Source organism: Cebus imitator, unplaced genomic scaffold (genome assembly GCF_001604975.1).
Source record: "Cebus imitator isolate Cc_AM_T3 unplaced genomic scaffold, Cebus_imitator-1.0 Scaffold104, whole genome shotgun sequence".
Lineage (NCBI taxonomy): Eukaryota > Metazoa > Chordata > Mammalia > Primates > Cebidae > Cebus > Cebus imitator.
The window spans coordinates 5,957,906-5,982,380 of record NW_016107419.1 but is presented as its reverse complement, the minus strand read 5'-3'; the positions used below and the strand labels follow the sequence as shown (position 1 = coordinate 5,982,380).

Genomic DNA, 24,475 nt, shown 5'->3' with positions numbered 1-24,475 from the left:
ACAGTTGGGTTGCCTCCATCTTGGCAATTGTGAATAATGCTGAAATAAACATGGGGGTGCAAATATCTCTCTGACACAACAATTTTAAAGCCTTTATTAAGTGGGACTGCTGAGTCATATGAATATTCTATTTATCGTTTTCTTGAGGCACCTCCATACTATTTTCCGAAATGGCTGTATTAATTTACATTCCCAACAGTGTACAAAGGTTCTCTTTTTTTCTGCATCCTCATTAACATTTATCATTTGTTATTTTGATAAAGTCATTCTAACAGGTGTGAGGTAATATCGCATCATGGTTCTAATTCTCATTTCCTTGATAATTAGAGATGATGAATATTTTCTCACATATCTGTTTGCCATTCATATCTCTTTTGAGAAATGTTTGTTGATACCCTTTGCCCATATTTTGGTTAGGTTGTTTCCTTGCTATTGAGTTTAGTTTGAGTTCCTTACATATTTTGGAGATTAGTCCCTTATTGGTTGTATGGTTTGCAGATACTTTCTCTCAACCCATAGGTTGTCTCTTCGTTCTGTTAACTGTTTTCTTTGCTATATGGAGCTTTTTGTTTTGATGCAATCCCGCTGGTCTATTTCTGCTTTTGTTGCCTGTGTTTTTGGAGTCCTATTCAAGAAATCATTCATTGCTCAGATCAATGTCATGGAACTTTTCACATTTTCTTCTTGTAGCTTTAGTTTCAGGCCTTATAAATCTTTACCTATTTTGAGTTGGTTTTTGCATATGATATGGTCCAATTTCATTCTTCTGTATGTGGCTATCCAATTTTCCCAAAACCATTTATGAAAGGAATTGTCCTTTCCTCATTGCATGTTCTTGGCACTTTTGTTGAAAACCATTTGACTGTAAATACTTGGGTTTATTTCTGGGTTTTCTATCTTGTTTGGTTGATATGTCTGTTTTTATAACAGTACCATGCTGTTTTGATTACAATAGCTTCATATTTTGAAATCAGGAAGTGTGATGCCTCCAGCTTTGTTCTTTCTGCTCAAGACTGCTTTGGTTATTCATATTCAGGATTTTTTCTAGTTCCAAACACATTTTAAGATAGTTTTTTTTCTATTTCTATGAAAAATGACAACACAGTTTTGATAGAAAATACACTGAATCTGTAGAATGCTTTGGGTAGTATGAACATTTTACCATATTAATTCTTCCAATCCATGAACATGAGACATCTCTCCATTTATTTGTCCTCTTCAAGTTCTCTCATCTATGTTTTATAGTTTTCTGTAGAAAACATATCTTTCCACCTCCTTGGTTAAATTTACTCTTAAGTATTTTACCTTTTCAAATGCTACTGTAAACGAAATTGTTTCCATAATTTCCTTTTTGGATATTCATTGTTAGTATATAGAAACACTTATCAATTTTTGTACATTGATTTTGGAATCTTTACCGAATTTATCAGCTCTAATAGTCTTTTGGTAGAGTCATAAGCATTTTCTATATATAAGATCATGTCATCAGCAAATAGAGACAATTTCACTTTTCTTTTTCCATATGGATGCCTTGTATTTCTTTTTCTTGCCTAATTACTCTATCTAGGACTTCCAGTACTATGCTGAATAGAAGTGGCAAGAGTGAACATCTTTGTTCCTGATCTTAGAGGAAAACCTTTTAACTTTCACCATTGAGGATGTTAGCTGTGAACCTGCCATATATAGCTTTCTTATGTTCCTCCTACACTTATTTTTTTTTTGAGTTTTTATCATGATCAGATGTTGAATTTTGTACAATGTTTTTCTGCATCTATTGAGATGATCATGTTGTTTTTCTCCTTTATGCCAATATATCACAATTATTGGCTTATGTATGTTGAACCACCTTTGCTTCCTTGGGATAAATCCCATTGGATCACGGTAAATGATCTTTTTAATATGCTGTTGCCTTCAATTTGCTAGTAATTTGTTGAGAACTTTTGCATATAGGCCTGTAGTTTTCTTGTAGTGTCCTTAACTGGCTTTGGTATCAGGGCAATGCTGGCCTTGGAAAATGAGTTTAGAAGTATTCTCTCTCCAATTTTTTAGAAGAGTTTGAGAATGATTGGTATGGTTCTTTAAATGTTTGGCAGAATTCAGCAGTAAAGTCATTGAGTCTTGGGCTTTTCTCTGATGGGACATTTTTTATTATTGATTTAATTTCCTTTCCCATTATTGGTCTCTTCAGCTTTTCTATTTCTTCCTGATTCAGTACGGTGACTTGCACATTGCCAGGAATTCATCCATTCCTTCTATGTTACCCAGTTTGTTGGTGTATAGCTGTTCCTAGTAGTCTCTTATGATTGTTTGTATTTCTGTAGTACTAGTTGTTTTCTCTTTCATTTCTGATTTTGAGTCACTTCTCTTCCTTTGTTTAGCTAAAAGTTTGTTGATTTTAACTTTCCAAAAAAAAAAAAAAAAAAAACATCTTTAAGTTTCATTCATCTTTTCTGTCTTGTTTACTTTTGCTCTGACCTTTATTATTTCTTTCCTTCTGCTGAGTTTGGGCTTAGTTTGTTCTTCATTTTTTTCCTAGTTCCTTGAGGTGTGACAGTAAGTTATTTAAATCTCTCTTCTTTTGTGATGTAGGCATTTATTGCTATAAACTTCCCTCTCAGGACTGCTTTTGCTGCATTCTGTAAGCTTCGATATGCTGAGTTTTCATGTTCATTTATATTATCTCAAGACATTTTAAAACTTCCCTTTTAATTTATTCTTTGACCCACTGGTTGTTCAAGAGTATTTTGTTTAATGTTCATATATTTTCAAGTTTTCCAAGATTCCTCCTGTTATTGATTTCTCATTTTATGCCAATGTGGTCAGAAAGATACTCAATATAATTTCAACCTTCTTACATTTGTTAAGATTTGTTTTGTGGCCTAATATATGACCTATGTTCTGTGTACATTTGAGAAGAATGTGTATTTTGTTGCTGTTGAATTGCTCTATAAATATGTGTTAAGTCCATTTGGTTTAAAGCATAGTTCAAGTCCAGTGCTTCCTTACTCATTTTCTGTTTAATCTAATGTTGAAAGTGGGGTATCAAAGTCTACTATTATTGTAATACAGTCTATCTCTCCCTTCAGATCTATTAATATTTGCTTTATATATCTAGGTGCTTTACGTTGGGTATACATATTTATAATTGTTATAACTTCTTGATGAATTGACTCCTTTTTATCACATAATGACTTTGTCTCTTTATAGTTTTTGACTTAGAGTCTATTCTGTCTGATATATGTATAGCTACCCCTGCCTAATCTCTTCTTGAAGTATGTTGTTTATTAAGCTGGAATCCTTCATTTAGTATACATTCAACAGTGTATTTGTCCTTGTTATATTTCATTCTCTTTACCCAATCTATTTTTTCTTTTTAATGTTTAATTTTCATTAAATATGCGTATGGAATACATGTCATATTTCAAGGTAAAATAATAACACCCATGTGCATACTACCAAACTCAAGAGAACATTATTTGAAAATGCTGTGCATCCCTCTGTGATCATACCCTACTCCTCCTCCTACCACAAGGAACCACTAGTATAAAATGTACTTTTATCATTCTTCTTTTTAACTTTATTATGTCTGAATGGATCTCACAATGATTGTATTAAATGCTACTGTACTTTTTAAAAGAAATATTGTAGATTTCTACATATAAAGAAATTATACTGTACATATTCTGTAACTTGCTTGTATCACTCAAAATATCCCTTGTTTTATTTGTCCAGGCTGCTAGATGTAGCTGTAGTTTGTTTATTTGTACTATAGAACGGCTCATACTAAAATATAATTTTGTAAAAATAATCATAAGTAGAGCAAATAATCTATGATCCAATTTCTCCATACTCTGACAACATAAATTAATTCAGGATTGGATTTTAGAGTAATTTAGAGAAGTGGTTCTTAAAATGTTTTGAGTAAAATACCACTTTGAAAATCTGATCCAAATTTGACCAATTTCCCCAAATATTAAATTCTCAGAATTTCTGAGTTAACACCCAGTAATTTATAAGTCCAGTAATTTATAAGTACCTTGTAAAGCCAAACCACCAATGCCTTGGTATATGTAATACAAGGCTAAAAACTCATGGACTAGAGCAGTCATTGTGATTGTAGGTCTTTCATACAGTACTTGAAAACCATTTTCTATTAATGAGCATTCTGTAAGATGTTGAGATTAAGTGGAAGCAAGATTACTCCTCCTGCCAAGTACCTGCAGTAAATGTATTTTCAGCTGTAAATTAAATGCTGAACCATGATCTTGATTGTAGGTCTTTCATACAGTACTTGAAAACCATTTTCTATTAATGAGCATTCTGTAAGATGCTGAGATTAAGTGGAAGCAAGATTACTCCTCCTGCCAAGTACCTGCAGTAAATATATTTTCAGTTGTAAATTAAATGCTGAACCATGATCTGTTGAGCTAAGGTAGGATTCATTTCATTTAATGAAAACTGAACTTAGTAAAAATCTAAGTCTGAAATAGTCACTCTAGTTGCAACGTGAGGGAGTGCTTATCAACAATCACAATTTTCCTTGCAAAGCAATTTGGGTGCATTCTCAACACAGGGATAAACAACCAGAAATTCCATGCCAGGGAGTATGATTTAAAAAATTTAAGCCTAGAAAAAAAATTAAGTACTTCTTGGCCATTACATAAATCTAACTTAGCAAAGCATCCAGGAAGGTATATCTTACTTTTAAGCAATGTAAATTTTGATATATGTGATAGGTTATAATTACTATTCTCAACTCCTCACTCATCTCTAGTAATGTTATATATACCCACACCCTTGCCATGGACTCACCATAGGTAAAGTGCACATCACTGCTCCATGGCTTTGAGCTTGGCTATGTGACTTATTTTAGTAACAGAAGGTAGGAAAACATGTCAAGAGCAAAGAGGTCTTACCCTCTTGTACTCCTGCCTTTTGTCAAGAGAAGAAAATGTCTGAGACAGCTATTAGTCCAAGGAAGATGAGTAACAAATGAACCAGATCTGGACCTAAGAAACAGCTTAGAACCAAGCCCAGTCTGGCTCAGTATTTATCAGATGAACTCTAATCTCATATATGAGCAAGAAATAAAGCCTTAGGTTTGTAAAAGTTTAGGGATGCAGCATTTTTGTGGCAATTACCAACAGACCCAGTAGGTATAGGTTATAAGTTGTAAAATATAAATATCAATAACTAACTTACTCTAGAGATTACTGACTATAAATCACTAGGGGTTTATACATAAAAGGCTTACTTTTTTTTCTTCCTTTAGAGATGGCAGTATCACACCAAAGCAATAATTAATCAACCACTACTACTATGTTACTGATAGGTATGTTTCAGACTATTTCCCCATCTATAAAATTTATGTTCTAATAGCATCCTGGTGTATCAAAGGCAGGGAGGTAAAAGTGAAAAGTACTGATAAGAATTTGCCCTGAAATTATTTAGAATTGCTAATGCATGGTAATAAAACAGAGATTGAGTTTTAGTTCATTGTATTACTATTTCAAAATTCTCTACATATGAAGTATCCCTTACCATCCCCCTTGGTGAACTACGAAACAAATTATAGATGTTTGTAACACCCAATTCCATAAATAGAATTCTCAAAAACAACCTACACAAAATACTTAAGATAAATGTTAAGTGCAGGTAGTACTAGAAGTTCACTCATTTATTTTATGCATATTAAGTGCTTTATAAAAGTTACTAAGAACAAAAAGTAGGGTCTTTGAATCATAATTAAATTGGCATCACAACAGAAAATTATGTCAAATGTAAAGCCCTTCAACTAAGCTGGTAGTTACACACAGACCAACCATTTAATCCCAGATTCCATTTTCAATGTGTTCTACTAACTTTGCTTACTCATTAATCCAATTTTAGACATGTAAATGACCATCTCAGTATCACTAAGAGCCAATAAAAAATAAGAATACTAATAAGAGTACTCAATGATTATAGGTAATAAAGATAAGAAAGATAAGGTTAAGTTTCATTCACTATCAATGTCTACACAATTTAGTAGGGTAAAAGTTTAATTGTTCAAAAAAAGCTATCATACAAATTTCAATCTAAAAAAGCAGCTGCCTCTTTGATTTCTTTATCAAACTAGAGTATGTAAGGACACTGTAAGTTCCTTATTTAAAAATAATAAATTAATAAATTTATTTTGATTTTTATTGATTACTGTTCAAGAATAATCTGAAGTTCTGAAACTATAAATCTTTTCAATATAAGAATATTCAGAACTACATTAATTGGAAGATGCATCTAATATATAATTCTTTAGCGTAACACATAGTCTATCTCGTAGATAAAATATAATATGTAATATTATATATAATACATACCCTAGTATATATAATATATATCTATATTACTGCTAGCTTTGTTTTTACATGATTAACAAACTCCGAGGCATAGGTATAAAAGTATAAAATAAAATAACTAGCAATAGAATTAGTCCAAATGACCATCTCAAGAATATTTCAAAGTCTTACTTTCATTAAATAAAATTTACTTTTACATTTAATATTAAAAGTTCACATACCTGACGTTCCAAAAACTACATCCCAAGGGGAACTAATGGGTTGTTTTTCTCCTTTTGCTCCACCTTCTTTATCTGTACCTTGAATTCCAATGCCAGCTACAGTGCTCACCTTCTCAGCTTCTAGGTCAATCTACAGAAATATAAAAGATGGCTTTATGCAATGAATGCTACTCTTGCTTTTGTCTTCTGCTGTGTAAAGATTTTCAATAGACATATAGAGTGTACGTGCAACACAATGCTTTATTAAAAGAAAAAAAAAGGCTATTCAATTATAGAATGAACTTCTTACTCAAATGCACATTATCAGTCCCTTTCATTTCCCCACCTGTCCATTCCCACTTTTCCCCTCTTATCCCCTTCTCCCAGCATGCCTCCAACAGATGTGGCACTGACCTCATCTTAACTAAAAAACAACAACAAAAAAATTAAAGAAAATGAAATTTTAAAACACAGTGTGGCAAAACACATTTCTAAAAATTAAATGCACATATTTCAATTGTGCTCAGCTGGTGACTGATACACATTAAAACTTTTTATGTGCCAAGCACTGATCCAATAGTGAGCATGCCAACTAGTCATCCAGCCATGCTCATAGTAACTACATGACTATGATTTTAATATTTTAGAGAAAACAAAAACACAGATCACTAAGTAACTTTTTCAACATCCCACAATTAGTAAGTCAAGAAGCTGGAACCTAAATCCAGGCAGTTCCATGACACTATGTTGACTTTACTTCATAAACTGAAAAACTAATATATTCTACTGGGAAAATATATTCTGCTTTCATCTCCTGAGACCTTCTCTCCAGCATTTTATTGGGAAAATTTTCAAACACACAGGAAAGTTAAAAGATTTTTATAACAAACATCCATATACCTGCCACTTAGATTCTATTCAACATTTCACTTAATTGCTTTATTGCATATTTAATACAGCTATCAATAGAAAGAAATTTTCCTTATTTCATAGATATCTTACTCCCCCTAAGCTACAGCAAATATTAACCTTTTGGAGAAAATTTACATGTATTTAAGATTATGAGCATGACAAGAAACCCATCATCGCTACTAATGCTAAAAAGCAAGAGAGGTACTGGCCAGCAATACAGTAAAAGGAAACAGGAAAAACAGGACGTTTAAAAATCAGAAGGGAATTTGTTTTTGCAGACAATATGTTTACATAAGAAACAATCAAAAGATTTTGTCAGAAATGGACAAGCTGGTCCTAAAATTCTTATGAAATTGCAAGGGACCTAGGATAGCCAAAATAATCTTGAAAAAGAAGAAAGTGAGAGGACTTCTATGTCCCAATTTCAAACCTTATTAAACCTACAGCAATCAAAACAGTGAGGTACTGGCATAAGGACAGACATAGAGATCAATGGAATAGACCTGTCCATACATCTATGACCAACTAATTTTTAACAAGGCGGCTAAGGCTCTTCAATGGAGAAACAATAGTCCTGGATAAATGTTTCTGGGATACCTGTATATCCACATGTAAAAGAATGAAGTTGAACCCCTACTTCACACCATATACAAAAATCAACTCGAAATAGATCAAAGACCTAATTATAAGAGCCAAAACTAAAATACTTTTAGAATAAAACACAGGGGTAAATTATGGTGACCTTGGATTTGGCAATGGATTCTTACGACAACAAAAACATAAGCTACAAAAGGAAAAAAATGGACCAATTAGTCATCATCAAAATTTAAAACTTCTATGCATTAAAGAACACGATTAAATAAGCATGAAAGCAAGCAAAAAATGTTAAAAAGCATTTGCAAATCATATATCTGATGAAGGACCCGTACATAGAAGATACAAAGGATTCTTACAGCTTTATTATAGAAAAGACAACCCAATTAAAAATTTGGCAAAGAATCTTAACAGACACTTTTCAAAGACATAAAAATGGCCCATAAGCACAGGAGAGGATACTTGACATCATTAGTCATGAGGGAAAGGCATATCAAAACCACAATGAGATGCCACTTCATATCCAGTAGGATATGAAGAATTTCTAAAAGATAAAAACTAGAATTTTTGAAAAATAAAAACTAACAAGTGATGGTGAACATGTAGAAAATTGGAACCCACAGGTAAGATGGTGCAATTGCTATGGAAAATAATTTAGCAGGTCTCAAAAAATTCAACATAAAACACATGACTCTACAATACCAGTTCTAGGTAACTACCGTGACAAATGAAAATGTATGTCCGTGTAACTTATATATAAATGTTCACAACAAGATTATTCATAACAGCCAAAAATAACAAAATATACACAATAGCCAAAAAACAATCTAAATATCTATCAATGGTGAACTGATAGATAAAATATCATATATTCACACAACAGAATACAAAGGAATGAACTGACATGTTATTTCATACATGAACTTTTTAGTATGCAAAATGAAAGATGCCACATACAAGAAAACACATGATTCTATTTATATAAAATGTTTGGAAAAGGCAAATTTATAGAGACAGAAAGGAAATTAATAGTTGCCTAAGGATGGGAGGAGATAGGAACTATTTGTAATTGGTCACATGGGTTCTTACTTGGGGGATGAAATGTTTTAAAAACAACTTAATGATTACAGTTGCAAAACCTGTTAACTTTACTAAAAACTAATCAATTGTAGACTTGAAATGAGTGAACTTTATGATATGTAAAATACAGCACAATAATTTAAAAATATACACAAAACACTGTTGTACAAGATCACATACAAATAAAAATATATGGCCGGGCGCGGCAGATCACGAGGTCAAGAGATCGAGACCATCCTGGTCAACATGGTGAAACCCCGTCTCTACTAAAAATACAAAAAACATTAGCTGGGCATGGTGGCGCGTGCCTGTAATCCCAGCTACTCAGGAGGTTGAGGCAGGAGAATTGCCTGAACCCAGGAGGCGGAGGTTGTGGTGAGCCGAGATCACGCCATTGCACTCCAGCCTGGGTAACAAGAGCGAAACTCCGTCTCAAAAAAAAAAAATAAAATAAATAAAAATATACGCATCAAATATGCCACAATGGTTGCTTATGTATGTTTATGTAAGGGAAATGAGAGTAGGAGGGGGATGGGGAAGCAGGAAAATTTATAAATTAAATAAATTATTCTTAATGACAAGGATCTGCATGGAACAATAATGTTTGTGAGCTGTGAATGCAGGAGTATAATCAACTCAGTCCTCTGCAAATGAGGTCTTAAACAAAAATAAAACACAATAAATATTCTTATATTTTTGAAAGGAAAAATAAGAGACTTACACTACTTTCCATTTCTGCAGACACCATATTAAGTCATCATATAGAACAATTTCAGGTAACCTGAATTTGCTATTATGCTACTTAAATGCATAAATATTTGAAATGCAGCACATAGTCAATACTCCAAAACCCATTAAGTTGTAAAGCAAGAGAAATACAATTAAAAAAGGACAAGTATTCCCTGAATGCTACAGGCTATTTTACTACTTCAATACACTGTTGGATGTCTGGCCCCTCTGATGAATTATAGAAGCATACAACACCAAAAAGATAATGATAAAAAAATATTGATCATTAAGAACTTAGTAAAACCACTTTTCCCTAACTATACACCATAGAAACATTAGTCCTTTGAGAAGCTCTGCCTATAAAGGGCTCTCTGGTCAAATAAGTCTAGAAATGCTGCACAAATATTCCCCTCTTAATGCACTCAACAATACATTAGCATATTTAAGTCTGGAAGAAGAAAGTTCGAAGACTTTCAAAAATACTTCCGCTTTAACGTACTAACCCACAAAATCTGTTTTTCATGTAACACTTTTTTATATTAAGAGGAATACACACTTTTGAAAATGCTTCATGAAACAGATATTATTTGCTCACAAATTTATCCAACAAACATCTGTTGAATACCTGCCATACATAGGCCAGTTCTTTTCTAGGTGCTAGGATTCAGTAGCAGACAAACATATTTCTAGGCCTCAGGGAGACTTACACTACAGTGTATTTATTATATATTCTATGTATTTTTTTCTATCATGTATATAGGTGATTATGTTTTCAAATAAATGAGGTTAAATGTCAATATTGAAAGAAAAAGTGAGAAAAGCAAGAAAGTATCTGAAACAATGTATTTAGACAGGATGAGTATGATGAACTTGGCTATTTTACAAACATATGGCAACGTAAAGACCAATGGTTTAGCCAAAGCAACCATCAGTAGGAAATGTCTGAAATAACTGAGTACATCTACAATGGAGTGTGATATAGTCATATCACTCATGTGACTAATATGGAAAAAATATAGTTAGAAAAACCTGCAAAACATTATGTATGCATAGCATCATTATACTTGTTTTTTAAAAATTCTCTAAAGTCTTTTTAATATCAATTTATTTTTATAAGAATAGAAAATTTCCAAAAAGACACACTTTAACAGTGGATGACTACCTCTAGTGAACTGGAACTGATGGTCAGGGGACTTTTTTTTACCTTTACGTATTAGCTGACTTTTTCAAAATAAGAACACATATTACTTTTATAGTAAGATAAAACAAGTTTTAAGACTAATTGGCTAATAATCAGTATTTCCAGCCAAAGCATAAGAGTTAAAGAGAAGCAGGAGAGGTATGACTTTTTTTTTGTATTTGAGAAAATTTAACTGAAAAAGGGCAAAGGATCATTATAAGCCAGCAGTTAGAAAAATACTTCAAAATGAGGAGCTTTTGAGTGATTAGGCACACAGATTTGAAACAAAGGGTTAAAAAAAGTACCGAATGGGGTTTTCTTCTGTGCCAACTACATACTGACACAAATAAAAAGAGGATACTTGAGAATAAAACTAAAGTACCCCAAAAAAAGCAGAACAAGGACACTGACATACAGAAGCATCACCCTTTAACTACAAATATTTAATGTAGCAAATACATATCACTTTTCGGATTACAAGTATTAAAACTTAAATTTAAAATGAAAAATTACCTTTCTTATAAGGTGGTTTTCAGTGTCTGCCACATATATGGTATTATTCATTATGGCTACACCCTGTGGAGAATTAAAAGTTGATTCTGAAAATATTCCATCTTTTCTTCCAGGGTTGGGTCCTAAAATAAGATGAAATTTCTCACTTAAGACGTGATCTCAAGGTAAAACAAAATAAAACTTGTATTTAATGCTAGGATTTTAATATAAATAACATGATATGTCCATCTAAAAACTAAAATGTTCCCCATGGAACATTTTTCTCAAGAGTGAATTTGCTAATGATAGGGCTCATAGTATAATTACTAATGCACTTAAGCATAGTAGCATAAATCAGAAGAAAATAATTTTAAAAGCATTCTAATTATCCATTACCTAGACTACAAAGATTTAAAAATAATTTCAATTGTTCAGCAGATGAACAGTTTCTAACAATTTTGAAAGCTATGCTCCTTGGATAATACAAGGAAAATTAGCCCTAGAAAAATACACATGGCTAAATTGTTGCAAACAATCCTAGATCCTGAGGACCATTCAAGCCTTTCTTAAGAGTCCAAGGACCCCAGATTAAGAATCCTTCTTAGCTACTATTTCACTTTGTCACAAAGTCCGACCATATATCATACACACTATAAGAGAGAGTGATTCTAGTCCACTTCTCAGTTTTTACAATTCATGTAGAGTTTCAAGGGTGGGGAGTATAACACAATAAAATATCACTGTTATTTCCATGGCCAGCAGACAAGCCATTCAAGGCCTCTAAACCAGCAGTTCAAACTGTTTGTGGAACTCCATTGTCCTAGGTGTCCATAAGAAAGGTAGTATAATATAGCAGCTAGAAAACAAACTCAGCCGGGCATGGTGGCTCACTCCTGTAATCCTAGCACTTAGGGAGGCTTCAGGCAGGCGGATGACCTGAGGTCAGCAATATGAGACCATCTTGGCTAACATGGTGAAACCCCGTTTCTACTAGAAACACAAAAATTAGCCGGGCGTGGTGGCGTGTGCCTGTAATCCCAGCTACTCGGGAGGCTGGGGCAGAACTGCTTGAACCTGGGAGGCAGAGGTTGCAGTGAGCCAAGACAGTGCCATTGCACTCCAGCTTGGGCAATAAGAGTGAAACTCGGTCTCAAAAACAAACAAACAAACAAGCAAACAAACAAATTCAAGGCCTGGCACAGTGGCTCACACCTGTTATCTCAGCACTTTGGGAGGCCGAGGCAGGTAGATCACTTGAGGTCAGGAGTTTGAGACCAGCCTAGCCAAAACAGTGAAACCCAGTCTCTAAAAAAATATGAAAAATTAGCCACCTGTAATCCCAGCTACTTGGGAGGTGAGGCAGGAGAATTGCCTGAACCTGGGAGGCACAGGTTGCAGTGAGCCAAGATCATGCCACTGCATTTCAGCCTGGACAACAGAGCAAGACCCCATCTCAAAAAGAGAGAAAATGAACTCAAGAGCCCAGCAGACCTGGTCTAAATCCCAGGTCTATCTCTTCCTAGCTGATGATTTGGGCAAGTCCTTTGTGTTCTTCTGTAAAATTGAACTAATAATAGTAAAATTGAACTAACTCATAGCATTGTGCAGGCAAAAATGAGTTCACACAAGTAAAGTGCTTCAAATAATGCCAGACATACAGTGTTTGCTGTAACTATAATTGTTATTAATACTATCATTGTCATTAATATCAATAAGAGTTCCCTGAAAAAAAAGGGAGGGTTCTTTGGTCACATGAGATTGGAAAATACTGTGTACTATACCCCTTCATGAGGAAAATTAGCTGAGCAAAAAATTTGAGAAATATTATGATACCATCACCAATAAAAATCTGTTAGATAACATTAAACCTGAGTGTATCTGAGTATATCTGAGTATTTCTTAAGTGTATCTGACCAAAGAATTATTTTTTAAAAAATTAAAGAATAACTATGTCAAAAGGTAACAGTATTTCTAGAAATACGTTTGGGTAGTGTAGCTTGCTGCTGGTTTCTTCTTAAACAAAGAATATTCATTTACACTATTTTGAAAATTACAGAATCTATTAAATACTTTAAATCACTTAAATTCATGCTGCTACAAAAGACATTTTTTGAGTAACAATTCAATTCTCATAACTGCCTATCAAAAATCAAAATACCAAGTAGCCAAAACAAAACAAATACCACAAAACACAACACATACCCTATCTTGGCATATTAAGAATAACATCAGGGCACAGGAATACAACTAGCTTTTTTAATATTAGGAACTCAGACATTCCTACTTTACGTACTAATGCTGCATATATTACTAAAGCAGGACTAACTACAAAAAGATATGAATTACTTTTGTCTTTGACTAACATGTTGTCAGATGTCAGTTCAGCTTACATAAGCAGGATTAATAAGAATGTACTCAATAGAGTTTATTGACTATGTATATGTAGCCAAGAGGTAGTTTCAGATCTAAGAGCAGGGAGATATAAGACAAAATGATTTATGCTTCCATGATACTTACACATTATAAGTATCACGCTGCTACACCTATTTCTATTCTGGGAGTAGATCCAGAAACATGTTCAAGTTCTTATAGAAGAAAGGAGAGAAAATTATATACAAATTCTGCTTATCTATTTTATAATCTACTTCTCAAGTTCATGCGGCACTGACATGCTCTTTAAAAAGATAAGGCTGTACTTTTTTGGAAAGTGAAATACAATTCCACTTAAAAATGTCTGAAATCGGCCGGGCGCGGTGGCTCAAGCCTGTAATCCCAGCACTTTGGGAGGCCGAGGCGGGTGGATCACGAGGTCAAGAGATCGAGACCATCCTGGTTAACATGGTGAAACCCCGTCTCTACTAAAAATACAAAACATTAGCTGGGCATGGTGGCGTGTGCCTGTAATCCCAGCTACTGAGGAGGTTGAGGCAGGAGAATTGCCTGAACCCAGGAGGCGGAGGTTGCGGTGAGCCGAGATCGCGCCATTGCACTCCAGCCTGGGTAACAGGAGTGAAACTCCGTCTCAAAAAAAAAAAAAAAAATGTCTGAAATCTAAAATGTCTATGTTTTCATAAGACACAGTAAGTATGGCAGTTTTTTAACAAAACAAGATTGAATATGTAAATATACCTAAAAGCTGAACTATTTCCTCTTTTTGACCTGGAGCTTTTTTAGTGTTTCTGCTTGTTTTATGAGGGAGTGAGAAGAGGTTAATTCAGATATCATACATTAATTAACAAAAAATTTGTGTTAGGAAGTTAAGTCCATGTATATCACCTTTCTATAATTAGTTTTCATTCATTTCAACTTTTATATTTACCTGAACTATTTTTTTACTGAAAACATATTATATATCATAACCAGAAGCAAAATTTACCTCCAATGCTATATTGAATTTGTCCATTCTTCCAAACGACCAAAATTCTATGATGTCCAGTGTCTGCTATTACCAATCTATTAGTAACTTGGTCTACTGTTACTTTGCCAGGAAATAGCAATGGTGAAGGTGGCAAAGAATCTTTATAGAGTTTTATTCCAATTTTATCATCTCTGATCTGTCCCCTGTCGTTGTAATACTTTAAAGCAATTGAAGTATATAAAAATAATTTGTCTTTGTGTCCCTCGCCAATCAAAGAAAACAACATGTTTCCTCGAGGTCCAAGTATGACTAAAGTTGGCCAGCAGGAAACTTCTAGTTCTTGCCAGAGGCCGGCATCTGCATCATTAACCACAGGGTGGGTGATGTTGTATCGAAGAACGGCACTCTTAATGTTATCCAGGACTTTTTCATTTGGAAACTTAGCCGAGTGAACACTAATAATGAGAAGACCATCTGAAAGGAAAAAATTATATGTAAACATTATTAAATATTTAAGTTCGAATATCATCATCCACACATTAGGTTTTAGGTCACTAATAAATATTACAAGTCCTTAGATTAAAAAAAAAAAAAATGTAGAATTACACTGGGATCTTCAGCTGCATTTTAACACACATATAAAAAAGTAACAAATTTAAATCTCATGACAATCTTATTACGTAAAAACAAATATGATTAAATTCATATGGCTATTACAGAATTAAAACCCTTTTTTTCTTTTATTTAGATAACGCTATAAAAATCATCTTTATTTTCTTATGAAATGCTGAAATTTTTTCCACCTATAATAAGTCCCTTTGAAATTCAGAGTTGACTATGCTGCTTTTGGGAGGTATTTACTGTTATATCACTCTCTTATTTATTTTTTAATCTAACCTTACATTATAGAGTAAAAAAATAAATATAAGCAAGATGTTTTCATAATATAAGGCGTTTGATTTATTTAAAATTCTTATTGTACGGTTCTTAAAACAAATCTTTCTGTAGAAAGAACTGCTGAAAACAACATACTTCTTTAATCAATACATTATTTCAAGAAGTTAATACCAAAAACAAACAAACAAACAAACAACAAAAAATAACCACCTGTTAGGCTGGATTCAATGAAAAAATTCAATATTGACTACCAAGGTAGCAGAGATATAATTTCCAGGCCAACTCGTACTTCTATTGCAACTATTAATTCTGAAACATGCTTGAAGACAGAGAATAGTAAACGTGACCAGGTAGATTGTACAGGAGGGTCAAAACTCAGAAAAGCAAATGACAGAAGAGTGAGCTGCCAATTTTATTTTCCTTTTCCTAGCTTTGCCCTGAGAGTGGGTCCCAGTTTTGGAGCTGCATGAGGCACTAAAATTCCAATAGAAACCCACTGCAATTCTGGCTCAAGAAACCATGTAACCACCACGTAACCCGGACAGTGTGGGAGAAGCCTGAGGGGAAGAGAGCTGGTGAAGGCAACTCCTTATTTCTGAGTATGAACACTTAGAAGTCTTAGTTTAACCTCTAAACGACAGTGCATGGAACAGATTCAAAAAAGTATAGCAAATGCTTGGAGAGCTGAAAACTGAATAACCGGGTTTATAGGAGAGAGAGCTGATGGAAGATGAGACAGAAGTTGTAATTTGAACTAAGAGGGCTGAATGCCTACTAAAATAAAGCTACCAATATTCCCTAGAGGACTATAACAGGACCCATATCACGTTCCAACGACCAGGATACAATCCAAAGTTACCTGACAGTAAAAGAAAAGAACAAGGGAATATGGTCAATTATCGAGAGACAGAAAAAAAAAAAAAAAATCAAAAAAAAAAAAAAAAAAAAAAAAAAAAAAAAAAAAAAAAAAAAAAAAAAAAAAAAAAAAAAAAAAACAATCAACAGGTATCAATGCCAAAATAAGGCAGATGTTCAACTTATCAAAGACTTTCAAACAACTAGATAACTATGCTCCATGAGGTAAAGAAAAACACAAATAAGTAAAAAGATAGGAAACATAAACAGATAAATGAAAAACTATAAAAAATAACTAAAAATTTTAGAAGTGAAAAATACCATAAGTTCACTGGATGATCTCATTGGCAAAAAGGACATGACAAAGAAAAGGTTAATGAACCTGAAGATAGCTCAACAGAAATGATCCAATCTCAAGAACACAAAGAAAGATTGAAAAAAATAAATAAACAGAACCTCAGGGACCTGTGGAACAGTTTCAAAGTATCTAAGTACGTATAACTGGAGTTCCAGAAAAAGTGAATGAATAGATTGAGGTAGAAAAAAATAAATGAATAATGCCCTAACTTTCAAAATTTGATTAAAAATATAAATTTAGAGAATTCAACCTCAGCACGCACCAAATAAAAAAAATTAAAATCATATCTAGACAAATCATAAACTGTTGAAAACCAAAGTCTACACACACACACACACACACCTCCCTTGAAAGCAGCTGAGAAAAAAGATGCAGTAAGGAATGGTTGCCTGAGGAATGTGAGTAAAGGGGAAGTGGGAAGAACTGCACACTTGTTACCTTGGGCAAGTTACTTAACCTGTTCATTCGTTTTCTCATTTGTGAAATGAGGAAAATAACAGTAAATGCCTCATAGGTGAGGCAGATTAAAAGAGATAATCTGTGTAAGGCATTTAGCATAGTACCTAATGTAGAGTAAAATCTCAACAAATTTTGCTATTATTATTTTTTTAAATTGTAAGTACAAAGATAACTAATAAAAGATAAATGTAAATATTTCTAAATATCAGAAGAGATTAGAAAAATAAAACAGGAAAGGAAGTGCATCATGTTAATAAACACAACAAGTATCATCAAATACACATAATACTTGTACATTAACAGTCATATGAATAAATACCAATGGGCTTAACTTTTAATTATTAAAAGATCTGGGTAAATTCTATATATAAAAGATACATCAAGTGAATCGGAAAGGCTAAAAATAAAGGGATAAAAAAGATATGCGAGGTAAATGAAGGCAATAAGAATATATGGGTTGTAGATCTCCTCCTTCTGCCTCTCCAAACAGTGTTTTGCTCCACTTCGTTATCTAAACTGAAGCTTGTATGGGTTTCAGTTTATCCTTGTAAATTCTAGCTCATGTTTGCACATTCTTTCTGGTTTACCCTTGTTCTCTGCTACTTTATATCCACCTTTCCTTTTCAACTGCCTGATGTGCCATCAGGAGACATTATTCGCCAATAATTACAACTTTAATTCCAAACCAAACCACAGGTACATATGTACGCAAACCTCTGCTTGAAGACTGTGAAAAGTCAGAAAACTCAGGTAGGCTGCAGGAGCACACAGAAGCAACAGCCTCACATACACTAGTTAGCCATGTAGCTCCGCAATGACATAAGGTTAACTACCTGTAATGAATCCCCTATTAGTTCATTCATTATTATCCCTAGTTAGTATACTTCTCCAATCAAACTGTGACTAATAATACCAAAACTCTACATCCTAGTTTTGGTGTTAGCTCTACATGTGTAAAATCTCCATCCATCCTTAGCAGTTTCCCTACTCACCCCTGGTTCCCTAGCTCTCCCTATAGCAGATTCACCAGAAAGAGCACAAGTGCGCAATATTTTCTGAGTTCTTGCACAATTCAAACCGTTTTTCTTTAACCTTCATTGATTGATTATTGAAGGACAAATGGTTGGATATAATCTTTTTTGGTTTTATGGTTTACACTCATTAAGATTCCTGAAATGATACTACTGTTGCCTTGCTTTGTACCTTATTTATGAAAAGCATGGCCAGTCCAACTTACATGTCTTTGTAAGTTATCCTTTTTGTTTTACAATGTTTAAAGTATAATAATTTTATTCGGGTACTTCTTGGACTGTTCTGGGTCAATTTTCCCTGGTACCTAGTAGACCCTATCAATTTGTAGATTCAAGGTTTTTCTTTCCTGGAAGTCCTCCTGGATTTGAATTTTAGATATTTGTTCCAGTCAGCTGTTCTCATTTTCTTGAGGGTCTCCAAGTAGTCTTATGTTGGACCTCTTCTGCCTGTTTTCCAATTCAATTATTTTTTAAAATTTTTTCTTTTTTTTTTTTAAGCTCATTTTCATTCTCTGGAGTTTCATCTCCTGCTTTTCTTTAACGCTCCTCATTAAATTTTTATATAAATTTATTGTCCCTTGGACATCTTGTAATTTAATTTTTATTTCTAATACAATTTTGAATATGTCTTCTCTTTTCTGCATTCAATGAATACTCATTTCCTTTTTTCTTTTTTGTCCATTTCTTAGTTTTAGAATTTTTGATTCAAGCAGTTTTTTTCATTATTCCAAAATGCTGATTTAGGAATATTTAATCCAGTATGAATATTTAATCCAGTATGAGGACTGTGTTACAGTTTTGCCAACTTTGTGATTATTAGAGACTCTGTATCAGCATTTTCAGCTTTTTTTTGCAATATTTTTATATAGATATGATCTTTTTTTCTCTTCTTCTTCATTTTGTGAATAGGGTTCCTAGTTTGACAGCACCCTCTTCTGACAGTTCCCTTTTTCTGGGCAGTTTCATTTATGAATAGCATTGGTGGAAGGAGGGATTGGTACAACTTCTCTTTTGTTTCCATTACAGCCTTAGCTTTTCCCTCATAGTTCCTTCTTTCCCTTCGGTGGCCTATCTCCAAGGGAAGCCACATCTTTCCTATATAGCTGATTATCTCCCAGAAGCAATGCTTCTCTGAGGCTTTGATTCCTAGTCCTGCTTTCTTTTAAGAGCTGGTGATATGGTCTAGTATGTCCAGACCTGTGTTCTGTATTTTATATTTTGTATTGGAATTTCTCTTTCTGGGGGTAAGGAGACTGGGGGTAATTTCTCTTTCTGTTTGTGGTTTGTCTACGTACTCTGAACCACTCTAGTGTTCTCATGGAGTCTTTTAAGTCTCCCCTATACTCGTACTTGGCATCCACAGACTTACAGCAATAGAAACTTTATGGGAATTTAGTTTATTTCTGAACTTGTATGTCATGTGAAGGCCATGATATTCTCTGTCTCCTAGGATTGTGAAATGCAGGGTCAAGTGTGGTTTTACTTGCTCTCCTTGTTTTTTATTGCTTGGAACAGAGGGGAGGGCCAGTGGGGAGATTCAAGATCAGGTGGCCACCATCTTCCTCCAAACCCAGAAGTAGCAGAGATAAATTCTTTTTAGTCATTAGGTTTAACATATAATTATTTAATCTTTCATACTTTTGTTCATTGATTAAATTTAACTGAGTATAAAACCAGAAACTGGTATAAAAACAGAAGTACAGTATAAAAGTAGTATAAAATAGAAGTATTTCCAATACGATAAAGAACATGGAAAAAATGCCTACTACCTCCTTTAACAATAAACTGGGGTGGGTGAGGATTAGCCAACATAATTAGAAAAGTGAAATCTATTAGAGGCATAAGACTGAAAAATTTCTATATGTAGATACAATAGTGTATTAAGAAGATTCCAGAGACTCAAACAATAACCAGTTAGAGGATATAATGGTGAACAAAACTCCATGTACAATAAATAGCCATATAAACATAAGAAAAGATTAACCCAACTCAAAAATGCATCTTAAAATTATACCAAGATACCATTTCCTATCTATTAGATTAGTAAATAAAAAGTATGTCAAAACATTTTACTGAAGCAGCACCTGAGAAAGAGGTACACTCACACGCTGCTCATAGGAATACAAACTCGTACAACTTTCCTGTTGAAGAACAAGGCAATACCTAATAAAACTACATATGCACTTAACTTTGACCCAGCAATGCCACTTCTAGGAATTTATCCTTAAGCGATTCCACCAGTAAGACAAAAACATACCCACAAGATTACTTATTGCTCATAATTGCTAAATATGGAAATAATCTAAGAGCCAATGTACAGGAGAGTGGCTGAATGAGTTATGGCACACACACACACAACTCATAACCTTCCCCTCCAATATGACCTTTTCACAGTGTTTCCTGTCACTGAATGGTACCATCCAATTATACAAGCAAAAAAACAATCTAGGACATCTCTGTAATAACCAATCAGCCCTCTCTCATCATCTATGCTTAATCCACAATCAAGTCCTATTGATCTTATCAGCTATGACTAGTTTCAGGTTGTTATCATATCTCACAGAGCACAACAGCCTTGTCACAGATTTCCCATATCCATTCTTGTCTACCAACTAGTTATCTATCCTGGAGTCACTGATCTTTTAAAAACACAAATAAGATCATGTCATCTTGTTGTAGAAAGTTCTTCATTGGCTTTTGACAGTTCCTAGTATAACAAATCTCATCTCTTCAGCATCTTCTCCACACCCTTTTCCTGCAGTGTATTCTAGAACTTCCTTTGATTCCTCAACAATACCATTATTTCTTTTGCTTTATAAAGTTGACATAGAGTGTTCCCTGTCTGTAATGTTCTCATCTGTTCTGACCTACTAAAGCCACACTTGTCTTTTAGAACTGAAGCTCAATTTTTACTTTCATAAGAAAGCTTTATTTCCTCCAAATTAAACTCCGTAATTTGTCATCATAGCAGCCTATTTTTCCTATACATCACTAATCAGAAATTATAAAAATATGTGTGATTATTTGATTATATGCCTCCTCTTGTTAGACTATAATGCCTACTAATTACATAGGACCCATGCATGTTTTATCATTCTCTAGTACAGTGCCTTGTAAGTAAGTAGGAAACAAATGATTTCACTGGACATAAATACGGAAGGAATTTATAAATCTGCATAAGCCATATCATATTTAAATAGGGTATCTATACTGACCTATACACAAACATAATTGCCAAATATGCAAATATCCCATTTTTTTCTGTAATAACCTCAATATGCACAGATTTTTCTTAAATTATTTTGCTTTTTCTGTTAATCATGCACAGTAAAAAGCAGATGTAAAAGAGTCTTCCCTTTGTGAATTCTTTGCCAACACAGGGATCAAAATTACTCCATTTAAGAGAAAATATAGAAGAAAGGCAAAGAAGTGAGGGAGAGAGGAAAGAGAAGAGGGCAAGGAAGAAGGGAATGAGGGAAGGAGAAACTATTATCAAAAATTATAACTTCCTCCTTTTCAGTGAAGTAAAATAAACAACAATAACAACACAACAACAACAACAAAAACCACACACACGGTGGCTCATGCCTGTAATACCAGCACTTTGGGAGGCTGAGGCAGGCAGATCACTTGAGCCTGGGAGGTCATGGCTGCTGGAAGCTGTGGTCGCACCACTGCACTCCAGCCCAGGCAACAGAGTTAGACCTTGTCTCAGACTAACAAGCAAAAAACATAATAAATTTTTAACTGCTTCTAAAATATTAGTAATAAAATCACTTTTAAAAATACATCTTTTTAAAGCTTCAAAGGTCTTATTTTTGCGAGATGCAACTTAAACACATATAAGTGCACTCAATTACAACTGTATATACTATAGCAGAGCGTGTACTATATACAATTAATCATAGGCAACGTAAAAACACAGTAAAATGCAAGGATTGAGAATATTTGAGGCATTATGAAAAATGTAAAAAAAAAAAAACTGTAACAAAGACATTCTGAAATCCAGAAGACAACCATAGCTTTACTAGACAAAAAAGATGAGATGATGACTCTAGGCAGAGGGAACACTGTGTCAAGGTGTTAAAGCAAGAGGAATGATGACACTCAGGAACAGAAGGAAAGCCAGGAAGGCTTGAACAGCCTTGAAGGATGAGAAGGGTATGAAAAGATGCTGGATAGGCAAAATTTTAGTTTTTATACTAAGAACAATGGAACATAAAAATTAAAGGATCAAAATCGCTCAACACCAAACTGAGGAAGAAATGAGACGCAAATTTGAAAGCCAATCAAAAACTGACATCAGGCTGTTGTCCGCACTTAACATGTGAAAAAGTGCCATAAATTGGCAGTGTTTTTAAAGTACTTTAAGAACACAGAACAATAAATAAGACTGCTGAATAAAGAAAATATAACGTGTGTTGTGCAGAAAGAGTTAACATAGTAGTCCTGACAGCTAAAGGGCGTGCAGACAAGATTGGCTCTTGACTGGCTTCTGGGAGCTTAGATTTTGGGAGGGTTTTCACCATTCCTAGAACTGGTAAGAGTGGCTCACTATGCCTAAAATGTTTATACAAACAATACAGTTTATGCTGAACACCTGCTTTCCTTCTCAGAGTCTGGACTTTTGGAACATGCCAGCAGGCTGAAGCTGCCTACATGACCAGCCTCCAATATAAACCCTGATGATTTCTGAGCTTCTCTGGTTGGCAACATCCCAAATGTGCTGTTACAACACATCGCTGAGGAAATTAAGAGCATCTTGGGTTGACTCCACTGAAAGAAAACTCTAGAATCTCGTACCTGGTCTCCCTTCAACTTAGCCCCATCCATCTTTTCCCCTTCCTGATTCTGCTTGGTATCTTTTTGCTGTAATACAGTCATGAGTACAACTATATACTGAATCTTCTGAGTACTCCTAATGAAAACTATCAGAACTGGCAGGGGCTGGGGGCAAGATTTCAGAACCATGACACAAAGCGAAATTATATATAGACTTATTTAAAGGCTTAGCTTTACTATAAAATTAAAAGTATATTCTTCTAATTTTTAATAAAGTATAAAACAGAAAAAAGCACATATTACATAATATTAGCATTTACTCAATAGTAATATGAAATTCAGATTTTTTAAAGTCTGATTTAGTTATATATTAACATACACCTAGCAATCACATGTTAAAATACGAGGTCTTCCTAATAGATGTTTTCTTATAAAACAAAAATGCTTTTCCTTAGATAATAGCCATTATATTCAATTTCAGTATTATATAATAACATATCCTTAACGTATATACCATGAAAAAAACTTAGCTCTCAAGTAGAAAAGGGTAAAATATCACTGTGGTACTTGTCAGTTTAACATAAATGTGTACTAAATTGTCATTAATTAATAACAATCTTAGGGCATAGTTCTTTAAAAATGTTTAAACATCAGAACAATTCATTACCATTAAGTACATTTTGCTTTTTGCTTTAAGGCATTTGCAATTTCTCATTAGCTACTGTGAAAGTGGCAATGGCCCCTACTACAACCCTGCGTTTAAAAGCTGATTTAGAGGAAGGAGGTTGATTAAGAAATTGGGACTCTTTCAAGGTGTTGTGAATTAATAAACACTTCCTTTTTCAGTGGAGCATTTTTGGCTTTCTGGTAAAATGACCAGAACATTTCTTAGATTTTTAAACATACCACCAAATGTCACTTTAAGAACATAAACTGCACTGCTGCAGGTAAGTACATCGAATAGTAATGGGAAAAGACATTTAACTTCAAAAAAGTAAATTTAATTTAGTGACTTAGGGACAGCTTGAGTTGTCATGTGATCATTTCTGGGTATGTCTGCTTTTGTGAATGAATACAAGCTGAACTTAACTTTTGATCAATATAAAAATCTTTTATTATCAGAATTTTCACATAGTAGCATATTACAGAAGTAGTGTTTCTTTGAAATACAATGTTGAGACTACTTACAAAATAGTTTTTAATGCTTAAAAAT

General features: G+C 33.8%; 1 protein-coding gene across 4 annotated transcripts in view; it reads right to left on the bottom strand.

Annotated features, from left to right (window-relative positions):
• Positions 1–24,475, bottom strand: part of NHLRC2 (NHL repeat containing 2) — a 55,511-nt gene that overhangs the window by 20,829 nt on the left and 10,207 nt on the right. For 3 of the 4 annotated variants that reach the window (XM_017537630.2, XM_017537631.2, XM_017537632.2), the window contains exons 3-5: positions 14,899–15,354; positions 11,544–11,665; positions 6,557–6,686 (exon numbers count right to left, since the gene is read on the bottom strand). In XM_017537630.2, the coding sequence (XP_017393119.1) occupies positions 6,557–6,686; positions 11,544–11,665; positions 14,899–15,354 (708 nt within the window). The remainder of the gene's footprint in view (positions 1–6,556; positions 6,687–11,543; positions 11,666–14,898; positions 15,355–24,475) is intronic. The other variant, XM_017537633.2, reaches the window with a different exon arrangement.